Here is a 23,367-nt window from a genome sequence, read left to right as displayed (position 1 = left end):
GGGACAGTGGGAATTTTATACTTCCCACAGTCTTCGTTTCCCACCCCACAGCTTGACATAATTATTCCTAAGGGGCTGGAAAGAGGAGAGCTAGCAGAGGCAATCATGTTCATATCCTTTCCTTGTGGGCTGCAGAATGCAGTAACTTGTTTTGTTGCATGTTGCTGGTATAAAACATTAAAAGACAGAGCAGCAGGGCCCTTTTGAATCTGTGGGGTCCTGGCTTTTCCTCACCTAAAGGAAGAAGGAGTAGTCAGATAGAAAAGTGTGATGACAAGGAAGGCTATATCACTCTAAGCAAAGGCTGTGAACAGTGCTGTCTTAAAATACTTGCTCTACTAATCTCTGTCAATCTGAAACCATTTTGTGGCATCTTACATCCTAACATGTTTTGTTTGTAGTAAGTTTTTCTGCAACCCATTTTATCATTGCCAAAGAAAACTTGTTAGCACTTAAACTGACAATAAAACTTTTCATTGTTTCTGCTGCAGTAAACTTAACACTGTTCTATTCCTCCTCCCCCATTACATTTATTTTAAAAGCATAAACTTTTATTTAATTTGGGACTTTGGCAGAATGAATACGATAGGCATAGAAGGATAGAACATGCTTCTCAATGGATCTCTTGCTCTTAGCATAGTTTCTGAGTTTAATCCTTCTTTCAATACTGTTTTGGTCTCCCTTGATCCTTAGCCCTTCCTCACAATGAGTAGTAGTGAGATAAGGGAGCATGAGTCACTCTTTCCAGCATTCAAATGAAATGAGCTCTGGAGTAACTTATGACAACTAAATTATTCCATCAGCAGTGGTTTGCAGGACCTGGTTTTGTAATCAGGGACTTTTTGAAAGTTTAAAAAAGAAGAAGGGGAAGAGTGTTTTTTTTTTGCCATCTGGTTATAGAAGTGTGCAGTTGTGGTGGTGTTCTTCTGTGATCTAGGAGTAGATCCTCTTGAAGATTTGAGATTTTTGAGGGGAAGTGTGGTGGGTAGCTCATAGCTGATTTTTAAAAAATCCAACATCTTTACTAAAAGGTGTGCTGAAGTTCATAGATCTCTTTAATGAGATAGGAGATCCAGCTGGTACAGTGGGAGCAAGGAATCTTGTTACTTTTGGAGTCCAACTGCCATCAAACCCAGTCAGCAGTCCTCAGTAATAGAGTCGTAGTCTGGGGGCCACAGGTCCCCGTCCATTTAGCATCCCACACCCCATATTGGGTAGCCCAATGCTTTTTTGGAAACATACATACAAAGAACCTGCAATGGTCTTCCTCCACTGTAATGTTCTGGTAGCTGGTACTATTCCTATTTTGAGACAAATTGCAGTGTTAAATATTTGCTTCCTTGTTCAAATAGCATAGCTCCAAAAAGCTTTGCTTACTTCTGAGTAGGATTTGATCCTTGCAAGATCATGGGGCTTCCTGGAATGTTAGTGACACCTTTCTTTAGGATTCTTAGTGCAATTTAAGTGACATCGGTGGTCCGCACCGCCTTCTTTCACCTTTGGCGGATAGCCCGGCTGCGGCCCTATCTTGATGTGGGGGCGCTCACCACCTTGGTGCATGCGCTCGTAATCTCAAGATTAGATCACTATAACACGCTCTACGTGGGGCTGCCTTTGAGGCTGATGCGGAAACTCGAAGTGGTGCAGAATGCGGCAGCCAGGCTCCTTAGCGAAGTGAGAAAACGCCAACATTGGCTGCCCATTCGGTTCCGCATCGACTTCAAAGTGTTAATGCTGACTTATAAAGCCCTAAACGGTTTAGGACCTCAATATTTGGCGGAATGCCTACTCCCATCAAGGTCTACCCGTGTCACCCGCGTGAGTCAGGAGGTGAGGCTGAGGAGCCTGACGCCGAGAGAGACCCGCAAGGAAAGAACTAGAAACCGTGCCTTCTCGACAGTGGCTCCTCGCCTCTGGAACAATCTCCCTCTGGCGATTCGCGCGGCCCCCTCGCTGGGTATTTTCAAAAATCGACTAAAAACATGGATGTTCGTGCAGGCCTTCCCTCCAGTTAATCCTTGATTACTTTTCTTTTCTTTTTCTCTCCTTTTCTTCTTTGCCATCATGAATAATTTATTAATTTTTAGCTTATGTTATAATTTTTATGTGTGTATATTTGTATGTTTTATCTATGCATTGGAAGCCGCCCAGAGTGGTCAGAAGACCAGATGGGCAGGGTATAAATTAAATAAATAAATAAAATAAATAAATTTCTAAGCAAGCACACATGTTCATTTTTTGCTCTTTTACTTTAGGTCATGCTGTTCTGCCTTGTTTTTGTGCAGCAGTACTCTGACCTAGGACCAGCGAAGGCTATAGCAGTTGATACTGGGAAGGATTGCACACTGTAGGTCATCATATAGCTTCTGTACTATGGCAGTTGCGTTATGATTCTGCACATCTATTGCACAAAATCATTCCAATTCTTCTTTTCCTAATTCCTCTCTCGCCAGAGGTTGGGCAAGATCATGGCTGTCCTGATTTTGGGCATGGCATCATTAACCAATTCTCTTTCCTGCATTTCGTTTTCCATTTTTTTTACTTTGAAAGATTGCTGTAACAATTTGTATGCTGTTTCTTATAATATCAGAGTATTCTGACTCTTTATGTTTTAAATGTTTTCTGATTTCTTTGAATAAGAATTAAATGAACACTTAAAAAGCCTTCTTACTAATAATACATTTGGTGCAGGTGTTATTGCTGGTGTTGCATTTTGAGAGTAATATATATATCCTAGCAGAAGGTTAAAAATGGGAGTGTAATCAGAGAAAAAGTGTCACATTTACACAGATGCTAAATAGCCTGCTCCTTGAGATGTATCAGGGAATCCATTCTCTGTATCTTGTTTCTAGCTAAATCACAATGACTTTGGATGAGAGACATGATATTAATTTAGCTGCTTCACACTGGTTTTTATTGTTTAAACTATTTTAACATTCAGCAGTCATTTAGTTTTCTGTGCTAACGAGTTTAATAAACTCTCATATTTAACTATTACCATGCTACCCTTTATCCTGGCTGATACTTAGAATGCACCACATGAAACTGACTATCCTGTTGGTATTTGTTGCTCTGTGCATAATTCAACAAGTTTCCACCACATTCTGGCTGATTTGTCCAACAAAACAACAAAAAAAGCTGTATTAGCTGTTCTAAATAAAGTTATCCAGCCACTTTTATGAACAGATTTGTATCCCTTAACTGCAGTCTTATTTACTCATTGAGAAAGAAAGCATTGCCAAATTTTAGATGAACGCATTATAGAACTTCAAACTACAGTATACGTGCTGATAAAAATATAGCATTGGGATAGGGTAATAGATTTAAAATATTTCTGCAAAGATCAATGCTCAGTGTTTTTTTTCCTAAACATTTTAAATCAGTCTATTGCCTATGAATTTTCTTTCTTTCTTTCTTTCTTTCTTTCTTTCTTTCTTTCTTTCTTTCTTTCTTTCTTTCTTTCTTTCTTTCTTTCTTTCTTTCTTTCTTTCTTTCTTTCTTTCTTTCTTTCTTTCTTTCTTTCTTTCTTTCTTTCTTTCTTTCTTCACTATGAAAGTACTAGAGAAGATAGTGTGGGAAATTCCACTATATAAATGGAATGACTAATGGTGACTTCTTCTTCCTAGGGTCGACATGTCAAGACGGGTCAGCTGGCAGCTATCAAAGTCATGGATGTTACTGAAGTAAGTACTGTAATATGTGTGTTTATATGTGTATATGTATGTATACTAGTTAAAGGAACTGTACCTTGAACCTTTCATCTCTTCAGCAGAAGAACACTCTGCAGTGGCAAGCTGATCTCTAGAATAGGGCCAAAGTAAAAAAGAACTGTGTATACATTTGAGAGGTCAGATTCATCATAATAAATATATACCCTTTTTAAATTGGAAAGGAAGTGGACTCAGTAAAGGCCTAAATGCAGAAACATCTGCTAAAATGTTGAGCAGATTGTTGGCAGAATTCAGCAGTCTGAAGCAGTAGTTGTAATGGACTCAGGGGGATTTACTGTGGAGCTTTATATGAGAACAGGAGAAATTAACCCAGCCAGAGAGATAAAAATATACATCTGTAGTTAAACTGGTATCTTTAATAGCTTTAGTCACAGGCATGCAAAAATAGATCAATTTTAAACGTCAGAAAATGAAAGAGTAATTCTTAAAATACTATATTCACTGTTATCACTGTTAGACTTCGAATTTACAATCAGACAGGATTCATTCATCAGCTGTGTTTCATTAGCTTAGCACTGTCTAAAACATTTCAAGCCAAACAGCCTACTGCTGCAAAACATACGTGCTTGTATAATTCATCTAAAGCAGGGGTCTCCAGGCTTTTCACACTGAGGGCCACATAATATATTTTCCATATATTCAAGGGCCAAAGGAACACACATGCATCTGCCTGCCCACCAATCTGCCTGCACACACAGAGTGGATAAAAGCAAAGCAGGTCAGATGTTGCCTGCAGGCCGTACTTTGGAGACCCCTGATCTAAAATGTTAAAGTTTATTCTGTGCAGTTAATGTAGAAATAATTTTAGTTAGCGGTCTATGCTAAATTGCATTTCTTAGAGAATTCCAGACTTCCTTACATCAGAGGCTGAATCCAGAATGTTGTTTAATTCTGGCTTTGATACTCTATGTAGTTTGTTTATTTGTTGTATATATGTGGATGCATATCCAGGTGAAGTCCATAGAGAACTAAAAGCTTGTGGGTGCATGACTTTAAATATTAATAGAGCAGTGAGAAAGAAGAGTATCATGATTATGAATTTCAACATAGTAACCTAACAAATTTGTTGATTATGGAAACGTAATACAGTGGTGCCCCGCTAGAAGCTTACCCGCTAAACGATGAAATCGCTTGACGATGACTTTCCTATGGGGGATTTTCGCTTTACCTTGATTAAGTCCTTGCTTTGCGAACCGTTTGTTTGCAAAACGATGATTTTTCCGGCTCCGCAAAATGGCATCCCTTCGAAAAATGGCTGGCTTCCCTTCACAAAATGGCTGTTTTCTGGACAGAAGCTTCGCAAAACAACGATTTTAAACAGTTGATCAGCGGTTCTCTATGGGTGATCTTCGCTGGATAATGAAGTACAGTATTTCCCCATTGGAACGCATTAACCAGTTTTCAATGCATTCCAATGTTGTTTTTTGCATGACAATGATTTAGCTGTACTGTACTGCGATTTTAACGGAACGGATTATCGTCGTCATGCGGGTCACCACTGTATAGTGTATATTTAAAAGAACTCTTCATTTTGCAATATGCAGGGAATGTATGCACATGAAAGCCTGCTATAGAATATTTTCAAGGAAGAAATGCTATTGAAGTTACTGTAGTCTGTGTTGGGATATAACATTTCTTGAAAGTATGTATACTTTCTTGTCAAAAGGATCAAGTACTTGATAGGACTGCAACTTCAGATGTTTCAGGATTATAGTGATGATTTGGACCCTATTTCAACTGGACTTTTCAGGCAGAATATGGGGTTGAAATTGCTCATGTTGCATTGGTGGATAATGTCCATGGGGAGCTGGATTTATTGTTGAGACCTATATCTTATAAATACACCAGCAAGCTGAAGATGAAACTCTGTCTGTTAGGCCAAGTTGAGAGATAGTAACTGTTCAAGGTCACCCAGTCAGTGGGCCTGTAAGTGGCTTTTGGTGCCATTGAGCATGGTCTTATTGATCAGAAGATTTGGTTTTGTCCAAAAAGTGAATACTCTTTGACACTTTGGCTTACAGTGTTCACATGGTTCCATCTTGACCTTGATCTTGTTCAGTAACTAGATGTGCTTATCTACAACTTTGGAATGGTATGAGGTAGATATGCAGGTGACATCCAGCTTTATTACTCTCTGTCACCAAACACCAAAATATGTGGTTGAGGCTCTTGAAAGTTGCTTGGGCTTGATATTGGGTTAGATTAGGTTGAACAAACTGAGATTGACTCTATGCAATGAGAGGATGCTGTTGATAGGTAGAAACATAAGGTTTGTTGATTGGGATTCACCTTCTTCTAGAAGAGATGCACCTGGGCGATGGCATCTGTAGCTTGGGATTACTTGATTTGGTGCTGACCCTGAAATTCTAGGTGGTGATAGTTGGAAGAAGTGAATTTATACAGCTCCAACCTTCTCAGAGTTGGTCTGATATGCAACTGTTAGGCATGATTTCTCATGTGCCATTTAGACAGTTGCAATCAGTAGCCTTGCAGGGCATCATGAGATTTCAACTGGTACGAAGTGGTAGCGAAGCTGTGAACTTTTGCATGGTATTGGCTGTAATACATCTAGTTTCCAGGTGCTTTCTTCAAGTTGTTGGTTTTAACTTTTGAAGCCCTAACAGGCTTGGGTCTTGCTCATGTAAAGCATGCACCTACCCTTTTGTGATCTTATCCAGCTGTTGATATCTACAAGAGAGGTTGCCATCACATGCCCATTTGTTAGGCCAAGGGTTTTCTCTGGTGTAGCTTCAGGATTCTCCCCTTTCAGAGCAAAGACTGGCGTTTGTTGTCTTACTTATTAAAAAACCAGCTAAAACATGAAATTTGTGTTTAACAGTTTTATGGTTTAAGTGTGATAGTGTTATTCTTTCATGTGTAAGTATGAAATGTCAGGCTGTTGCAAAGGATTATTTACCTTTGAATATGTGTAAAAAAGAAAGTACATTAAGTCACAAGGCCTAATAATAAAATAACCATCTGACTTTCATGGGGGACCAGGAGTTGGGGAGAAGCAAGAACTGGTAAAATATGTGTCATTCACATAACATGAGCTGGAAGCTGCTTGTGTAAAAGCATATTGAATGCTTTCAAAGTGTCATATCTTTCCATAGCAGATGTGAGGGCAACTTAGCTCAACAATTGTCCTTTTAGCAAAAATTACCTGCTGCAGGTCGGCATCTGAATCTACAGTATATTTATTTTTCCACCACTCTACATGATGATTACACAGCACATTTAACTTAAAATGTGTTTTTATTAGAAGAGGTATCTCAGTTTTGCCAGCCAATAATTGGTTTGATGCTTCTCGTCGTCTTCTGAAAAAGGAGTGTGTATTTGCATGAAGCAACTGTGGTGTGTAAAATATGGGAATTTTAATGGATACTGGCAGATGGACCACCTTTGGGTTAGTTCCAGTCCGAAGCTTTTTCTCTTCTCTTTACACCCTGCTGTGGTTTTGTGTTTTTTTTGGTCTTTTTTCCCTTCACACTGTGCACGTTCAGCCTTTCCCTGTGATTATCTTGTACGGTACCCAGTTAATAGCAGAGGAAATTCTTTATCTCTTCGCTTTTCCATCAACTTTTTGAAGACTTGCAGGGCAAAGCAACATATTATGATTGTTTCCAACATGACCATTTTGTGCCTGGCTCCAATTTGCTGAGAAGTTAAGTTATGTCAGATCCTGTTCCCTCTCAGCCCATATTCACAGCCACTGTACTGGGGCAAAGTCTGTGGTCAAGGTAGCCCTCAGTAATTTCCAGCATCTCTAGGATGAGAGCGGGGTTGACATCAGCACAGCCTGAGCCAACTTAGCATCCGCTCAGCTGGTTGTTAGCCATTTTGGCTAGTTATAATTCCACCCCAAGTCAGTATCTTCAGTCTCCTTTAATACTTTAGCAAAAATCTTGAGATTTGAGTCTTAGACCTTTGCTGTTCGTTAGTTGTATTGCACTTTGGATTTCTGCATTTCTAGTCCAGTATCATCATTTAATGTTGTGTTAAGTTCAGTTGGCTGTTACCTGTAATACTTCACAATCAACATTACTTCTAATTTTCATTCCCACTGTGCAGGATCCTCATCCTGTACATGCGTGGAGGGCAGGGGCTTCTTCTGAAACAAGAAGTAAAGAGACTAATTGCCAGCTGCCCTTGAGCAGCTGTTGGAGCTTTGCTTGTATGGGTGGACCTTGGAGGGAACATTGTTTGCAATGTAGTCATTTCACATTGTGAATTTATCCTTTCATTAGAGAATTGTTCCTACCCATCATGACCAAGTGTTTTTCTTTTTAAAATATGCAGTAGCCTCCTTGATCCTTTTATGCACGTTAAAATAATTGTTGCTGTTACTGAGGTGCGGTTAGACCCAAAGTTGGATTGTCGGAGTCGTTCCCTGAGCTCAGCTGAAGCTATTTACTTAACTGTTAATAATAAATTTAATAAGAACTGCAGAGCTGGAAGGGAACATATCGATCCCTGAACCCAAAATCCTGTCAAGGAGGCATAGTAGGGAATCAAACTTCCAACTTCCGGCTCTGCAGCCAGATATCTAAGCCAGTGGTTCTTAACCTTGGGTTACTCAGATGTTTTTGAACTGCAACTCCCAGAAACCCCAGCCAGCACAGCTGATGGCAAAGGCTTCTGGGAGTTGCAGTCCAAAAACACCTGAGTAACCCAAGGTTAAGAACCACTGATCTAAACCACTGAGCTATCCAGTCATTCTTAGCAAGCTCACCTGCAAGATTTGGCCTGCTAGTATGCTGAAGAGGAAGAGCAGCTTTTATTCAAGGAAACTTCCTGCTCTTAAGGATACCTGATCACCCAAGGAGATTTTCTCTGCATCTTCTCTCTGAGCTCATGCATTCAACCTGCGGCATTTGCATGGACTGGGGAGAAGTTCCACCCTCCTTTTGATCCTCTCCCAGAGCCACCTTTACCTGAGAGTTTAGGTTCTAGCCTCTCCTTTAGGGGCCACTGCCGTATCTGGGAATGTGGCCTCTTGGAGAATCCAGAGTCTGCTGGGTCTGGCAACTCTGCACCCATGTGAGTTCAGGAGGCTGTGACCTGTCTTTGAGGAATGGTAGATCCAGTGATGTCATGACAATTGAGGATCTTCTGTTAGGTTTCCTATTTCTGTATGTTGTTCTGACTTTATTCCTATTAGCTGTAACATTTCTTTTGTAATCTGATTTTTAAATTTACATTTCTACTTGTGAGGCCGCTGTTGGTAGCATCTACTAATAGTGTTTTCAAGCATGTAATATTTCTATCCAAACTATTGGAGAGTTTATTCTTGTATCCTGTTCTAACAACAGCAGATACAGTTGGTTCTGAATCCACACTTCGGTAATTACTTTATAAAGATTAACCAAAATGCCACAAAAGTATCCAGTCTTTCAGATTCTCTGACCACTGGTTCTTAACCTTGGGTTACTCAGGAGTTTTGGACTGCAACTCCCAGAAGCCTTCACCACCTGCTGTGCTGACTGGGGTTTCTGGGAGTTGCAGTTCAAAAGCATCTGAGTAACAAAGGTTAAGAACCACTGCTCTAGACCTCACCATCAGACTTAATTTGTACAAGAAACTGCATAATGGAGTAAAAACAAAGTTTAAAAAGTTAAACCAGATCTTGTAGCCCTGTGATCCTGCAGTTAAACTCAGCCCCAAGATAAGGATGGCAGAATAATGAATTGCTGGCAAGGTTCTCTAAGGTGCATGTCTGTGTGCATCCCTCTACCCCCTTCCACGCAGCCTTCCTCCTACTCCATGCACTAATAGCGATCATTTTCAGCTCCTTGGGTTCCAGTTGCAGGGGGAATTGCTTAAAGATTACCCTGCGTGATGACCACTCCGCTTCACAACGATGTTATTGTGATCGCAATTGCGATCGCAAAATGATGTTTTAATGTGCTTTTTTTGGCTTCCCGACGATTGGCACCACTGTACTGGTATAAAGATTCAGTGGTCTGCTTTCCTTTTTCGAAGACACAAGGCTTCAGAGATGTGTCCATTGCCACGGAATGAGACAGCTCTTTCAAATATATTTGGGGCTCCTTAATTCTTGTAATATTAACTTGCTATAGCTAAGAAGGGAAGCAGTGGAAGACAGGAGGGCCTGGCGTGCTCTGGTCCATGGGGTCACGAAGAGTCGGACATGACTAAACGACTAAACGAACGAACGATAGCTAAGAACTTGAGGTACATAGAAAGAGGAAGACTCTGTCTTTCAGGAACACATGCCATAGTGAACTGACTAGTCTCAAAAGGACCATAGCACTTCACATGTTTTTGCTGATACAGATGAACACTTTCAATAATGTTTATAATATTGCGATTGCTGCTGGATGGCAAACCTTATAGACTTAAAAAGTGAGGAGGGCATTTGCTGGGCTGTAACCTCAGCTGAAATCCATTAATCTCTCTCAGCTGCTGCAGTCTGTTTTAAACTTCCTTATGGATGAAAAGACGTCTTTGATAAGTTCCCCCACCCCCATGTTCCAAATTATGTTGGATCAGGGCAGCATCAAGTCTTTTAATGCATGACTGTGGATCATAGCAGCCGTAGTACAGTTACTCTTTGTAAGTTAGCTCTGCAAATGTACTTCTACAACTCCCTCACCCACTTTCTTATAATAGCTTTTTGTCCCCACAGGTAGGTTTAAGCTGAAAACTAAGTTTCTGGCAGATAATGCTTAACTTTGAGCCTTTAAAAATAAGGGGAAAGGGTTGGGGTGGATTGAATAAACAAAAACTTTGTTTTCCATAAAACTCATTTTGTTTTTGTTTTTTCAAGGAAAGGGTGAACGTTTCCCAACATTGATTCTCACCAGGGCATTTGATGATAGGTAGTATTTAAATTCATGTCATGTTTTGAGAATCTAAGTGTATTTTGTTGATTGGGAGATATGGTTGAAATGATCAAGAAGACGTGATAAAGAGGTAAAAATAAAAAGAACACAAAGTATTTCACATTTTAAAGATGTGATTCTTCCCTTTCTTTTTCTCCACATTAACTGAACATGCTCTGTGTGCATTTATGTATTTCACTGGACTAGACTGAAGGCATTCCCATGGTCTCTCAGTTCCAGAATGTTATTTCACCTGTCAGTTTTGAATCCACAGTAGCATTCAGTTTGAGCCAAGATGTTTTGGAGTATTGTGGCTGAAATGGCAAGAGGTAGATTATTTGCCCCTTTAAAACAAACAAACAAAAAGCAACCTCAGTACTTTCCTTTTATGTGGAAGCTGTAGCTATGGGAACCTCTGGGCGGAAACACAAAGAAGCTACTTTTAGATATTTAAACAAGCACTTCCCCTTAGAATTCTTTCCTTTAGTTCTAGTTCCAGAATTAGTGTTATGCATCTTAAACTACTTGCACTATCCTTCAGAACAGTATTCTTCTTTCTATGGATGCTTTAAACATTTTTAGGTATGGTATTTGTTCTGTAAAATAAGTTATAGAAGATAAAATGAAGGATTTGGGGAAGAGCTTCAGATATTCCAAATAGTATGTCTATGGTAAAAATATCTGTAGTAAACGACTCCCTCTCTTTATTATGAAATTTCATGAGTTGGGGGGGGGGATGCATCATATCCCCAAAGACTACTTTCTCATCTCACAGGAAACCATTCTTCCTTTGACTCAATTTCCTCATACCCAAAAGCGTGCTCAACTTCCTTCCTCCTCAAAGCATCCCGTGCAACAGTTGATGATGTGTTCTGTTCAGAAGGAGTTGAAACAGGCACAGTATACATGTTAGAGCAAGCTAGCTTGAACAAAAAAGAGTTTGATTTCCATGCAAAAAAAAAACCAAAAAAACAAGGAATGATATAGAATGCAATTCCACCATAAATGCTTATAAATGCTTATGTGTCTAATTTAGAAGAAGCTCCCGCCAACCTAGCGGTTCGAAAGCATGCAAATGCGAGTAGATAAATAGGTACCACCTCGGTGGGAAGGTAACCAGCATTCCGTGTCTAAATCACACTGGCCATGTGACCACGGAAAGATTGTCTTAGGACAAACGCTGGCTCTATGGCTTGAAGAGCGGGATGAGTGCTGCCCCCTAGAGTCGGACACGACTGGACAAAAATTGTCAAGGGGAACCTTTACCTTTACCATATAACAACAAGGCCAGTGGAGGTGATGGCATTCCAGTCAAACTATTTAAAATCTTAAAAGATGACGCGGTTAAGGTGCTACACTCAATATGCCAGCAAGTTTGGAAAACTCAGCAGTGGTCAGAGTTGATAAAGATCAGTCTACACTCCAATCCCAAAGAAGGGCAGTGCCAAAGAATGCTCCAACTACCGTACAATTGCACTCATTTCACAGGCTAGCAAGGTTATGCTCAAAGTCCTACAAGGCAGGCTTCAGCAGTATGTGGACCAAGAACTCCCAGAAGTACAACCTGGATTTCAAAGGGGCAGAGGAACTAGAGACCAAATTGCTAACATGCACTGGATTATGGAGACAGCCAGAGAGTTCCATCGAAACATCTACTTCTGCTTCATTGACTACGCAAAAGCCTTTGACTGTGTGGACCACAGCAAACTATGGCAAGTCCTTAAAGAAATGGGAGCGGTTGACCACCTTATCTATCTCCTGAGAAATCTATATGTGGGACAAGAAGCAACAGTTAGAACTGGATATGGAACAACTGATTGGTTCAAAATTGGGAAACGAATACGACAAGGCTGTATATTGTCCCCCAGCTTATTTAACTTATATGCAGAATACATCATTGAAGGGCTGGACTGGAGGAATCCCAAACCGGAATTAAGATTGCCGGAAGAAATATCAACAACCTCCGATATGCAAATGATACCACTCTGATGGCAGAAAGTGAGGAGGAATTAAAGAACTTCTTAATGAGGGTGAAAGAGGAGAGCGCCATAAAATGGTCTGAAGCTCAACATAAAAAACCCTAAGATTGTCGCCACAGGTCCCATGACTTCCTGGCAAATAGAAGGGGAAGACATGGAGGCAGTGACAGATTTTACTTTCTTGGGCTCCATGATCACTGCAGATGGGGACAGCAGCCACGAAATTAAAAGACGCCTGCTTTTTGGGAGGAAAGCAATGACAAACCTCAACAGCATCTTAAAAAGCAGAGATATCACCTTGCCAACAAAAGTCCGAATAGTCAAAGCTATAGGTTTTCCTGTAGTGATGCATGGAAGTGAGAGCTGGACCACAAAGAAGGCTGATCGCCAAAGAATTGATGCTTTTGAATTGTGGTGCTGGAGGAGACTTGAGAGTTCCCTGGGCTGCAAAGAGAACAAACCTATCCATTCTAAAGGAAATCAACCCTGAGTGCTCACTGGAAGGACAGATCTTGAAGCTGAGGCTCCAATACTTTGGCCATCTCATGAGAAGAGAAGACTCCCTGGACAAGCCCCTGATGTTGGGAAAGTGTAAAGGCAGGAGGAGAAGGGGACGACAGAGGACAAGATGGTTGGACAGTGTCACCGAAGCTACCAACATGAATTTGACCAAACTCCAGGAGGCCATGGAAGACAGGAGGACCTGGCGTGCTCTGGTCCATGGGGTCACGAAGAGCCAGACAGGACTTAACGACTAAACAACAATCCAAATAGTAGTGGTTCCCTGTCTTGGGTCCCCAGATGTTCTTGGACTACAACTCCCAGAAATCCTGGACAGCACAGCTAGTGGGGAAGGCTTTTTGATGTTTTAGTCCCAGAAAACCTTGGGAACCCACGTTTGGGAACCACTTCAGTATAGAAGTACTAAAGGTTGTCGAGGAAATTTGCACTGTGTGGGAAGAGGTTGACTCCTGTAGCCTCTTGGTTTTAGAGAGAAACCGAGAATTAAAAAAAAACAACACTCCACCCCATAATGAAATTGCTCTTTGTGGGGTTCCCCACCCCTAGAAGATCTTGTAGAAAATCTCATAGGATTTTTTGAAAGTTTTCTAGTCATCCTCCCCCCAGCAGAAATTCCAAAATGCAGGATTATTGTAGGTTCTGCATAGAATTGGCATCAAGACCACAATTCATGTGAAAAAAAAAAAAAGAATCTGCACAGGATTGTTACCCAGCTGCACAGGAGTGTAGAAATGGCGTACAGTAGTTTCTGCAGAGGATTTACTGGAAAGGACATTAAACTGTGCAGAATTTGGCAGTTTCTTGTGCAAATCAGAGGACAAAAGAAAAAGAGAGAAACAAGGCAGAGCTTTTGTTTCTGTGGGAAGCTGAGAATTGTTGCCAGTGCAGAGGAAATCTCAGCAGGGTGAGACTCAGAGAATTGCCAGGAATGAGAAATTTTGCAAGTGCTTGTCACATCCTTGTGGCAGATGGGAGACTTGAAGCTATAGTTCATGCACTAAACACATAGGAGCCATGTGAAAATTCATGAGTTCCACACAGAGCAAGCTTTTAAAAAATTATTTATTCTTCTTATAGATATAATCAGGAATTAAAATCCACAGATGGACAATTCCTTCATAAGGAGTAACTAAAATTTGTGCAATCTATTGACTTTTAAAAAATACATATATTTTATATATAAAGTGTGATATAAAGTGTGTGTGCGCGCGCACGCACACACACACACACACACACACACGTTTCCCCAAACATAAGACTTAACCTGAAAATAAGCCTAATATGATTTTTCAGGATGCTCGTAATATAAGCCCTATCCCCCAAAATAAGCCCCACTTAAGTGAAACCCTACCCTCCACTATTGTGCAGCAACCTGAAGATGACGTGACTGTACAGTATTTGAATAAACCTAGATTGTATATAAAGTATATTAAAAGTAAAAAAGTTTGGGGAAAAAGAAGCAAGGAAATTAAATCTTTGACCAGAAGTTGTAGGTGTGAGTTCTGTAATACATTCAGTCCTCAAATGGAGATTTTAAACTAAACGAGTCACTAGTAGCTGTGCAGTCTTCAGAGGACACCTAATGATTCATCACCTTAGGATGAAAATGAGTGGTGCACTGGTGTCTAAAGATGGTTCAGAACCCAGCAGCTGTGACCAGTGTATCCTTTAATTTTCAGTCCTGCTGGCCAGGGCTCCACCTCTCTATCACATGGCTTCATCTCTGCATTTGCGCATGACTCCACCCCACTTCGTGCTGGTTTCCGTCGTGACCAGAACCTAATGCGATCACTGTGCGGAGAAGGAAGAGAGCTGCATGGAGGGAAGTGGAGTCATGCACACACACCTTAGCGGAAACCTTGGCTGTGGCTTATGTCTACTTTCATGGTCCAGTTTATATACTGCACAATTGTGTATGCCCTGCATGCATTTTAAAATAGTACTATTTAAAATTCCTTTCATGTCATTCCAGCTTTTGCCATTAGTAAGATCTAAATTAAGTCCACATTGTTCTGATGCAAAGTATAAGGAGTATATTTGGCTGCTGGCTCTTTGTGGACTTGTTGAAGTGCTTGTTAGAGTTCAGAGAAGAGGGTAACACTCCTGTCTCAATGGAAAGTAGGTATTTTAGCTCCATGTATCATCCAGCTGGTAGATGAATTTGTGAAATGCAAGATGAAATATTTTTAATTTAATAAAATGATGCTGAAATGTAGCCACATTCAGATGCTGATGAGTGTTACAGCTATGGTTCAAATACCTGCAGGAAGATCTTTTTTAGAAATTGTCTTAATCCCCAAAAGAAAAAAATACTCTTTGCAAGGATTTCCAGATTTGAAGCATGCTTCATGTTATAATACAGATCTTATGTGTCATTTGCTAGAGAAGCTGAAAACCTGTCTTCTCATGTTTTATATATACTATTTGTTGAAATGGCAAGCAAGCAGTAGCTAATTTATAAATTATAATATCAGTCTGCTTCGTCACATTTTAGCTTTATCACGAGGACGAAAAGACATAAGACAATGTTGTAGGTACTTCATTCATTGTACCAGACCCTTCTGGACAAGAAGTCAAAATAGGCAGGGCATTTCTCATCAAAATTGTCTTTGTCATGGCTTCAGGCAACCAAAGAACTATGTGGAGTTTTATTCAGCATTACCCCTGTGGACTTGCACATGCTTCTACTACCCTTCCTCTCCTTGCACACAAGAATTCCTTTCTGTCCCTTCTGATGTACTGTAACTGTAGTTGGGCCAGACATCTGAACTGACCAGGTTATGGCTACTGCAAAAACATATGACTCCAGACCAGAGCCTGAAACTCACTTTAAATTCTGGTTTCCAATGCTATTTGGAAGCGTACCATACCCAACAGTAAACAACAACAATAAAAATCATCATACGGTCAGTTCATCTAAACTGACTGGCAGCAGCTTTCTAGGTCTTTAAAGTTGGAACCTGGGTGCTTTCTTCAGGCAAATCATTTTCTCTGCTACTGACCTATGACCTCTCCTTGAGATTGGCTAAAAATAGTTTGGCCATAGTATCTGATCCCTAGAACCTCTTTACCTCTTTCCGCTTTACCAAGCTTTGTGCTCAAAAAACAAATCTAACTTTTACCGTGTTTCCCCTAAAGTAAGACAGGGTTATTATATTAATTTTTGCTCCAAAAATGCATTAGGGCTTATTTTCAGGGGATTATTTTATTTTATTTTTTTCATGTACAACAATCTACATTTATTCAAATACAGTCATGTCATCTTCTTCTGGTTGCTGCACAGTGGTGGAGGGCGGGGTTTCACTTAAGTGGGGCTTATTTTGGGGGGTAGGGCTTATATTACGAGCATCCTGCAAAATCATACTAGGACTTATTTTCAGGTTAGGTCTTCTTTTCGGGGAAACAGGGTATAAGAAAGTTGTGTGATAAGGAGGACCATTTGAGCTCAGGGAAGTGATTGAGGAAATAAAAAAAAATTAAGAGTGTTTGGAGGAAGGAGCATCTTCTCATGTTTAGGAATGGTGCGGTACTTTTCATATGCTGGACATGGATAAAAGGTTAAAACATTTCTTGAAATGTATTAGAAATGTTATGTGCCAGTTGCACAGTATCTGGATACAATCCAGCCACAGATAAACACTTTTAGAATCATAGAGTTATAGAATAATGAAGGCCATTGAGTCCAACTCCCTGCTCAGGGCAAGAATCCAAATCAAAAAATGGCAGTTGGTTCTCTGATATTCTCTTGAATGCCTTCAGCATTGGAGCACTCACCAGCTCCTGAGGTAATTGGTTCCATTGTTGTAATGCTCTAACAGTTAAGAGTTTTTCCCCCCGATATTTAACCAAAATGTGGCTTCCTCTAACTTAAGTCCAACTTTTCCACTAAGGCGCGCTCAGGTGTGGTTGTGGGCACGCAGAGCTCCATTGGTGCCATGAAGTGGCAGCCGAGGTCAATGCCTGCTTATTTCCAGGTTTTGGATGAAACCCTGCCCCCTGCACACAGAGGGGCTAGACTCCCACACAATGGAAATGACAATTAAACAGAATGTTGTTTGAGTCCATTATTACATATCTGGGATGATCAAGAACAGCTCACTCCCATCCCCTGTACTGTATTATAGTCTTCCAATTATTTGAAGAATACGATCATGTCTTCTCTCAGTCTTTTCTCAAGGCTAAATATGCCCAATTCTTTCAGTCTTTTCTCATACAGCTTTCCTCATAGGGCTCACAGTTAAAACTTTTAAATATATATCTACTTTGAATGGAGAAAATAAAAGTTTACTTCTTCTAGGTTGTCCTTTCTGTGTGTATGTATTTTTTGAAGGTGCCTATCTCTGTTATTTATGTGATAAACCAGCATTTGGCTAGAAGTATTATTGTTATCCTGTCCGATTATTCAAATTTTTCTCTGTCTGCTATTGTTCTTTTTTTTTTTTACACAGGTATAGTAACTGTAGATGACTGCTGATTGTCAGCTGCTCTCCTGTCTGTATGATGTCATGTCTGTGAGAGACAGACACAAACACCTGGTGACTCTGTTCATTGTTGATTATCTGCCCCGTCAGTTGTGGGGTTTTTGTGTATGTCTAGAAGTGGCGATGTAGTAAACAGCTGAGCCAAGGATGTAACTCTAGCAGTTATTTGAAAGGGGCTTTGTGCTCAGCAGGGTTATTCCAAGAATATTTTACTGTTCCAGCCTCTTTCTGCTAATCCAAACATCTCAGAAAGGAAGAGTCGCAGATGATTGTTCAGAACTGCATAAAGGTTATTTGTGCATGAGAGTAAAAATGGTCTATCATTGTATTAAGCTTGGTTTTTGATGAGGAGACGTGCTGTCAAGTCAATTCAGGCTTATGGCAACCCTTTACAGGGTTCTCTAGGTAAGAGATACACAGGGGTGATATCCCATTCCCTTCTTCTGGGGCATCCTGGCGCTGTGCAGCTTATCCAAGGCCACACAGGGTGGCTGTTCTCTCAGGAGCCACAGTGGAGAATTGAACCCTGCCTCTGGCTCTGCAGCTGGGTATCTAACTGACTGAGCTATCCAGCCTGTATATACAATATAACTTTGTGTTGTCTTTACCAGCCCCTTTAGTCCTATTGCAGAGAAGAACGCTTTGCCCAGATTTTATGTGTATAATGGCTAAAGCTATTACAGCAGAGTGAACAAGTGTTTATTGTGATAGAAAGAAGCTACAGTGAGGCTTTTACACAAAGGGGGTCCTGCTTAATGAAAGTCTTTTTCCCTCAGGTTCAGTGGCTGACAGACCCTGCCCACCCCAGTGTAACGAGTACACTACACTCTCAATTAAACTAATTTGGGGGCGGGAGCAGGGAAATGACCTGAAGAAAGAAAGAAAACATGATTTTTTTAAAAGTAGTCTTCAGAATGTCTCAAATCTCTGCCAAGTCATAGGAATTTATTGGGGGTGGCACTCCTTAAATATTTTACATAAATCAAAAACCCTGTTAGGGTCACCATAAGCCAGAATTGACTTGACATCACCTAAAACACACACACGTTAATTGAAAATACAAAGGAGAAAGATAACAAAAGTAAGTGTGGATCATGGAATAGACATATGCATTAATATATGCTGACTACATTGTTGTTATGTGCTGTTTATTCACCTCTGACTTATGGTGACCTTATGAGTGAGAGGTTCCAATACATCCTGTTTTCAACAGCCCCTTTCAGATTTTTTAAGGCTGTGATTTCTTAGGGAGTCAATCCATTTTGTATTTTGTCTTCCTCCTTTCCTGCTGCCTTTAACCTTTCCCAGCATTATTGTCTTTTCTAGAGAATCTTGCCTTCTCATGATGTGCCCAAAGTAGAACAGCCTCAGTTTACTTGTGGTGGACATAAGAAAATTACAGTGGACTCTCAACTTACGGAATTAATCCCTATTGGAACTGTGGCCACAGGTCGAAAAGTCCGTAGGTCGAGGGTCCATTTCCAATAGGGATGCACTGTAAACCATTTAATCTGTTCCAGCCAAAGGAAAAAAAAATCACAGGCTTCCAAAGCTGCACCTGATGTCCTCTGCCTTCTGTCCCTGCTGCCATCTGCCTCCCATTCCCACGGGAAGCCGAAAGCCGCTCCACACCGGCTTTCGGCTTTCGGAGCTTCGAAAGCTGCACCCACTGCCCTCTTGTCTCCTGTCCCTGGTGCTCTCTGCCTCCTGTCCACAGGAGGCAGAGGGCACTGCGGACAGGAGACAAGAGGGCAGTGGAGGTGGCTTTGAATTTCCCGCCCTTTCCCCCTGCCTTTCGTAGTTCAAAGCTCCGGCCGCAAGTTGAGCTAAAGTTTTGCAGCCGGGGCTTTTCATACCTCAAATTTTCCATAAGTAGGGGCCTTCGTAAGTCGAGGGTCCACTGTGAATCCACAACAAATACCATCACGACTCAACAAGCTGTTGCCAGCCTGTTTGAAGAACGGCAGTATCACATATGAACTTCTTAGTGTTTGATCCTGTGAAACTCACTGCAGAGGAAACTAAACTTGTGAGGAAAAATCAATAAAATATAGATTTGGACATAACAACACAGTACAGTATTAATTTTTTTTAAAAAAAATGAAATAAAAGCTTTCTCTCTTTTCATAGCTGCTCAAGAGGATGAAATGGGCGGGGGCACTGTGGAACTGCCAGGTTCCCTCTATGTTATCACTCCATTGTGGTAAACCTTTGGTTTACCACCATGTCCAAGCCAGCTTCAAATGTTTTTCTTCCTAATCCATTTTCCTGCAGTTAGTGGAGACAGAGGGTTTTTTTTTAAAATTCCCCTGCCTGCTTCACTCTTAATACCTACAGTAGGGAAAGTGTTAGTATTGAATCAAATGACTGTCTGGATAAATTAGAACACAAGGGAATCAGAAGAAGAGTTACAGTGCAATAGTAGTTTAATCCCTGGCATTACTAGTCAATAGGGTCTTGGATTTCTTCCCTTGTGTTCCCCCCCTCCCGCCTGGCTGCCATTTTTATTTCTTTTTCACAGATGCCACTCCATGAATTGGGGATGTGTATTTTTGTAGTTTTAGAGTTTGGGTTTTTTTTAGCTGGGAAAAAACATCCTAGGCAAGACAGAATGAAGTTGAAAGAGTTTTTCGACCATCCTCAGAAAGTAAATGGGACATCATAGGTGACACCCAGTAGTAAGTTGCAACTAGAGTAGACCTATTAAATCAGTGGAACTTACTGAAGAGTTGAATCAACAAAATCACCACTGGTTCAAAGGGTCTACTCTAGTTGCAACTTGCTGTTAGATTTCAGACAGTGTGTGTGAATAAGCTCAGGGAAATAAGGAAGGAAAGAAACAGTACCTTGCAAGAAGGAAGGATTCCACCATTGCCAGCTGGCAGAGTAACTTATAAATAAACCAGCAGCCATTTTCACAGGGAAGGTAATGTCTCGCTGCAGTTGAAGACAATTCCAGAAGTTAAGTTCTGTCCAAATAAGCAATGAGAGTTCAGGAGTAAGAAAGCTTATGCTTTCTATAGCAATTTGTCATCCTTCTGTAGGGAAGTCTGCCCTTAGACAAGCATGACATTAAAAATAAATGCATGTATAGATGTGATGGACTAAGAAAACATTAGATTGATGAAAGATTAATAGTGGTATCACAGTGGTATGTCTCGATATAGATGTTATTTAATTTGCTTTGCTGATGACTTCATTAAACTCTTTTTGGCCTTTATACCTCAGGGGTAATGCAGTTAGGATGGTAAAACAATACCTGAAATTCTTTGTAACACTGTGATGTTTTCATGCTAATTTGTCTTAGGAAATGGATTGTAATCCACAAAAGTTCATACTGAAATACATTTGCTAACTTCTAAAATGCCACAATTATGTATGTATGCATGTATGCATATTCCTACTTGACAATAAATATTTCAGCCATGACAGTTGAAACAGACTAACATGGCTGAAAAATGCTACAATGGATCTCTTAGTGTTGATGATATCGTAGGACTCTTTGCTGTTCTAAACAAACCACAATTAGATTATATTTGGGTTTGTGATTAATTACTGCTGTTTCAGTTTAATTGCTTCTTATGGTGATTGAGAGTCAATGAGAAATCTTTTGCAAAGTGTATTTAACTATTACTGAAAAAGGAGGATCTTGGTTTCTGTTCATGCAGTATTTTAGGAAGGAGGGGGAGGCATAGGATTCACCGTATTACAAAGTACCATGTATTTTTTTTAAACTCCTAACATTAAAGTACAACAATATAAAGTAACCACCATACAGTATGTCTCTTCAAGAAAACTGACATTAAAGTGTAGCAGTTTAAAGTAACCACCAGATGTCACCATAAGAAATCCTGTTTGGTAGATGACTTCTCTCTCTGTTCTGCAGACACATTGTTATTATGCAGTGACTCTTTTTCCATTGCTTGTATAGGATTTCTAAATGTACAGACCATGCTCTTTGCATTCATTTCCTTCTGCTAAACAGATATTGTATAATATTTAATTACACACAGTAGGATCATTTCCAACACAGAAAATGTAGCTTACTGCTATAATTTTCAGCTTTCAGGAGGCTGTCACAAAATATGTAAAAGCTGCAGTTGTGTCATGGGTAGAGAGAATGTGTAAATAGTAGCACTTTATGGAAGAGAATAATAGTTTCAAGTGGTAATTGAAGCTGACTGGATTAAAATCACGTTGAGAGTTTGACAACTGCCTTTGCTTTCAAGCATAGATTGTATGCACACAGGATTGTGGCCCACACTGACTTTAATGATTCAAGCTAGTATCATTTTTAGAACGAGTGGCGTATAACACTCCCACTACCACCACAGGGTTTGGTGATCTCTGGTTCACCTTACGCAAGCTAGAAATTGTGCTTCCCCACCCCCATTTTGAAAGAAGCATACCTTTGTGCAGGTAGATACTGGATCACTCTCTGAATCAACTTCAGACAAGCCCCATCAGTTATGCAGCACAATGTTGTTCATGCAGAATGGGGCAATAGGATTCAGGCCTCAGATGCTTTAAACCTGTCAGAAGTTTAACATCTGAAATATCCATTTTACATGAATGCTGTAACTGTGTTTTTGCTATATGCCATCAAGTTGCCTCTGGTTTATGATGGCCATCTCTAAGATGTGCTGTTCACAAGAGCTCTCCTTAGCTCTTGTAAACTCAAGGCTGTGGCTTCCTTTAAGGAGTCAATCCATGTTGTATTTCGTCTTTCTCTTTTCCAGCTGCCTTCAACATTTCCCAACATTATTTTCTTTTCCAGAGAATCATACTTTCTCTGGATGTGCCCAAAGCAGACAGCCTCAGTTTCAACATTTTTCGCTTCCAGGGATGGTTCTTGCTAAATTTGCTCTAGGACCCTCTTGTTCATCTTTCTGGTGATCCAGAGTATCCGCAAAACTGTCCTCCAGCACAGCATTTCAAACGAATCGATTTTTGTCCCTGTTAGCTTTCTTTACTGTTTTCACACCCCTACATGGTGATTGGAAATACAAGAGTGTGGATCATCATAGCCTTGATCTCCAGTGAGATATCCTTACGCTAGATGATCTTTTCTAATTTCTTCATTGCTGGCCAGTGAAATGATACTGTAACTTCCAGTGGATAATGTATTTTAAAAAAACTATTGCAAGCAAGCAAGCAAGCACATGATGCAGGAAGTATTGATAATCTTTTTGTTTTAAAATTTCAAACAATTGTATGTGATTGATCTGATCATGAAAGGTTATGTAAAGAAAAAAGCTCCGCAGGATGTAAGTACATAGCTGAACTTAGTAACACCTTCAATCCTACTGTAACTTAACTGTGACTGTAACTGTAGTGGGAACATGAAGAAAGTGCTACTGCTGTAGCTTAGCTCTGCACTCCATGCTTGTCAGGCACTCTTCACTCATCATGATGGAATTCTGCAATTGGAAAGCTGATGGGCCAAATGGATTTGAGGGTGTAGTAAATATATTCCTATATTTCTTTTTTTCTCCAAAGGATGAAGAAGAAGAAATCAAATTGGAGATAAACATGCTGAAAAAATATTCCCATCATAGAAATATTGCAACTTACTATGGTGCTTTCATTAAGAAGAGTCCTCCAGGACATGATGACCAGCTATGGGTAAGAAAACATGCCCTTCACAAGCATGTTTCTCCATTTTCAAGCTGTAATTTAAAGGTACCTTGTGAAAGGAATGATATGATGAAAATAATGAAGCTTGTCCTGTTGTGTTCTAACTAGTAGGTTACGTATGGTGGGGAGCACATCTTTACAGTGAATATTGAAATCTGTGAGCTGTAGCAAA

At 40.3% G+C, this 23,367-nt stretch overlaps 1 protein-coding gene across 4 annotated transcripts in view; it reads left to right on the top strand.

Annotated features, from left to right (window-relative positions):
* Positions 1 to 23,367, top strand: part of MAP4K4 (mitogen-activated protein kinase kinase kinase kinase 4) — a 155,238-nt gene that overhangs the window by 67,798 nt on the left and 64,073 nt on the right. For all 4 annotated transcript variants that reach the window (XM_072994510.2, XM_072994508.2, XM_072994507.2 and 1 more), the window contains exons 3-4: positions 3,627 to 3,683; positions 23,058 to 23,183. In XM_072994510.2, the coding sequence (XP_072850611.1) occupies positions 3,627 to 3,683; positions 23,058 to 23,183 (183 nt within the window). The remainder of the gene's footprint in view (positions 1 to 3,626; positions 3,684 to 23,057; positions 23,184 to 23,367) is intronic.

Source organism: Pogona vitticeps, chromosome 3 (genome assembly GCF_051106095.1).
Source record: "Pogona vitticeps strain Pit_001003342236 chromosome 3, PviZW2.1, whole genome shotgun sequence".
NCBI lineage: Eukaryota > Metazoa > Chordata > Lepidosauria > Squamata > Agamidae > Pogona > Pogona vitticeps.
This window is presented reverse-complemented; position numbering and strand designations above follow the sequence as displayed.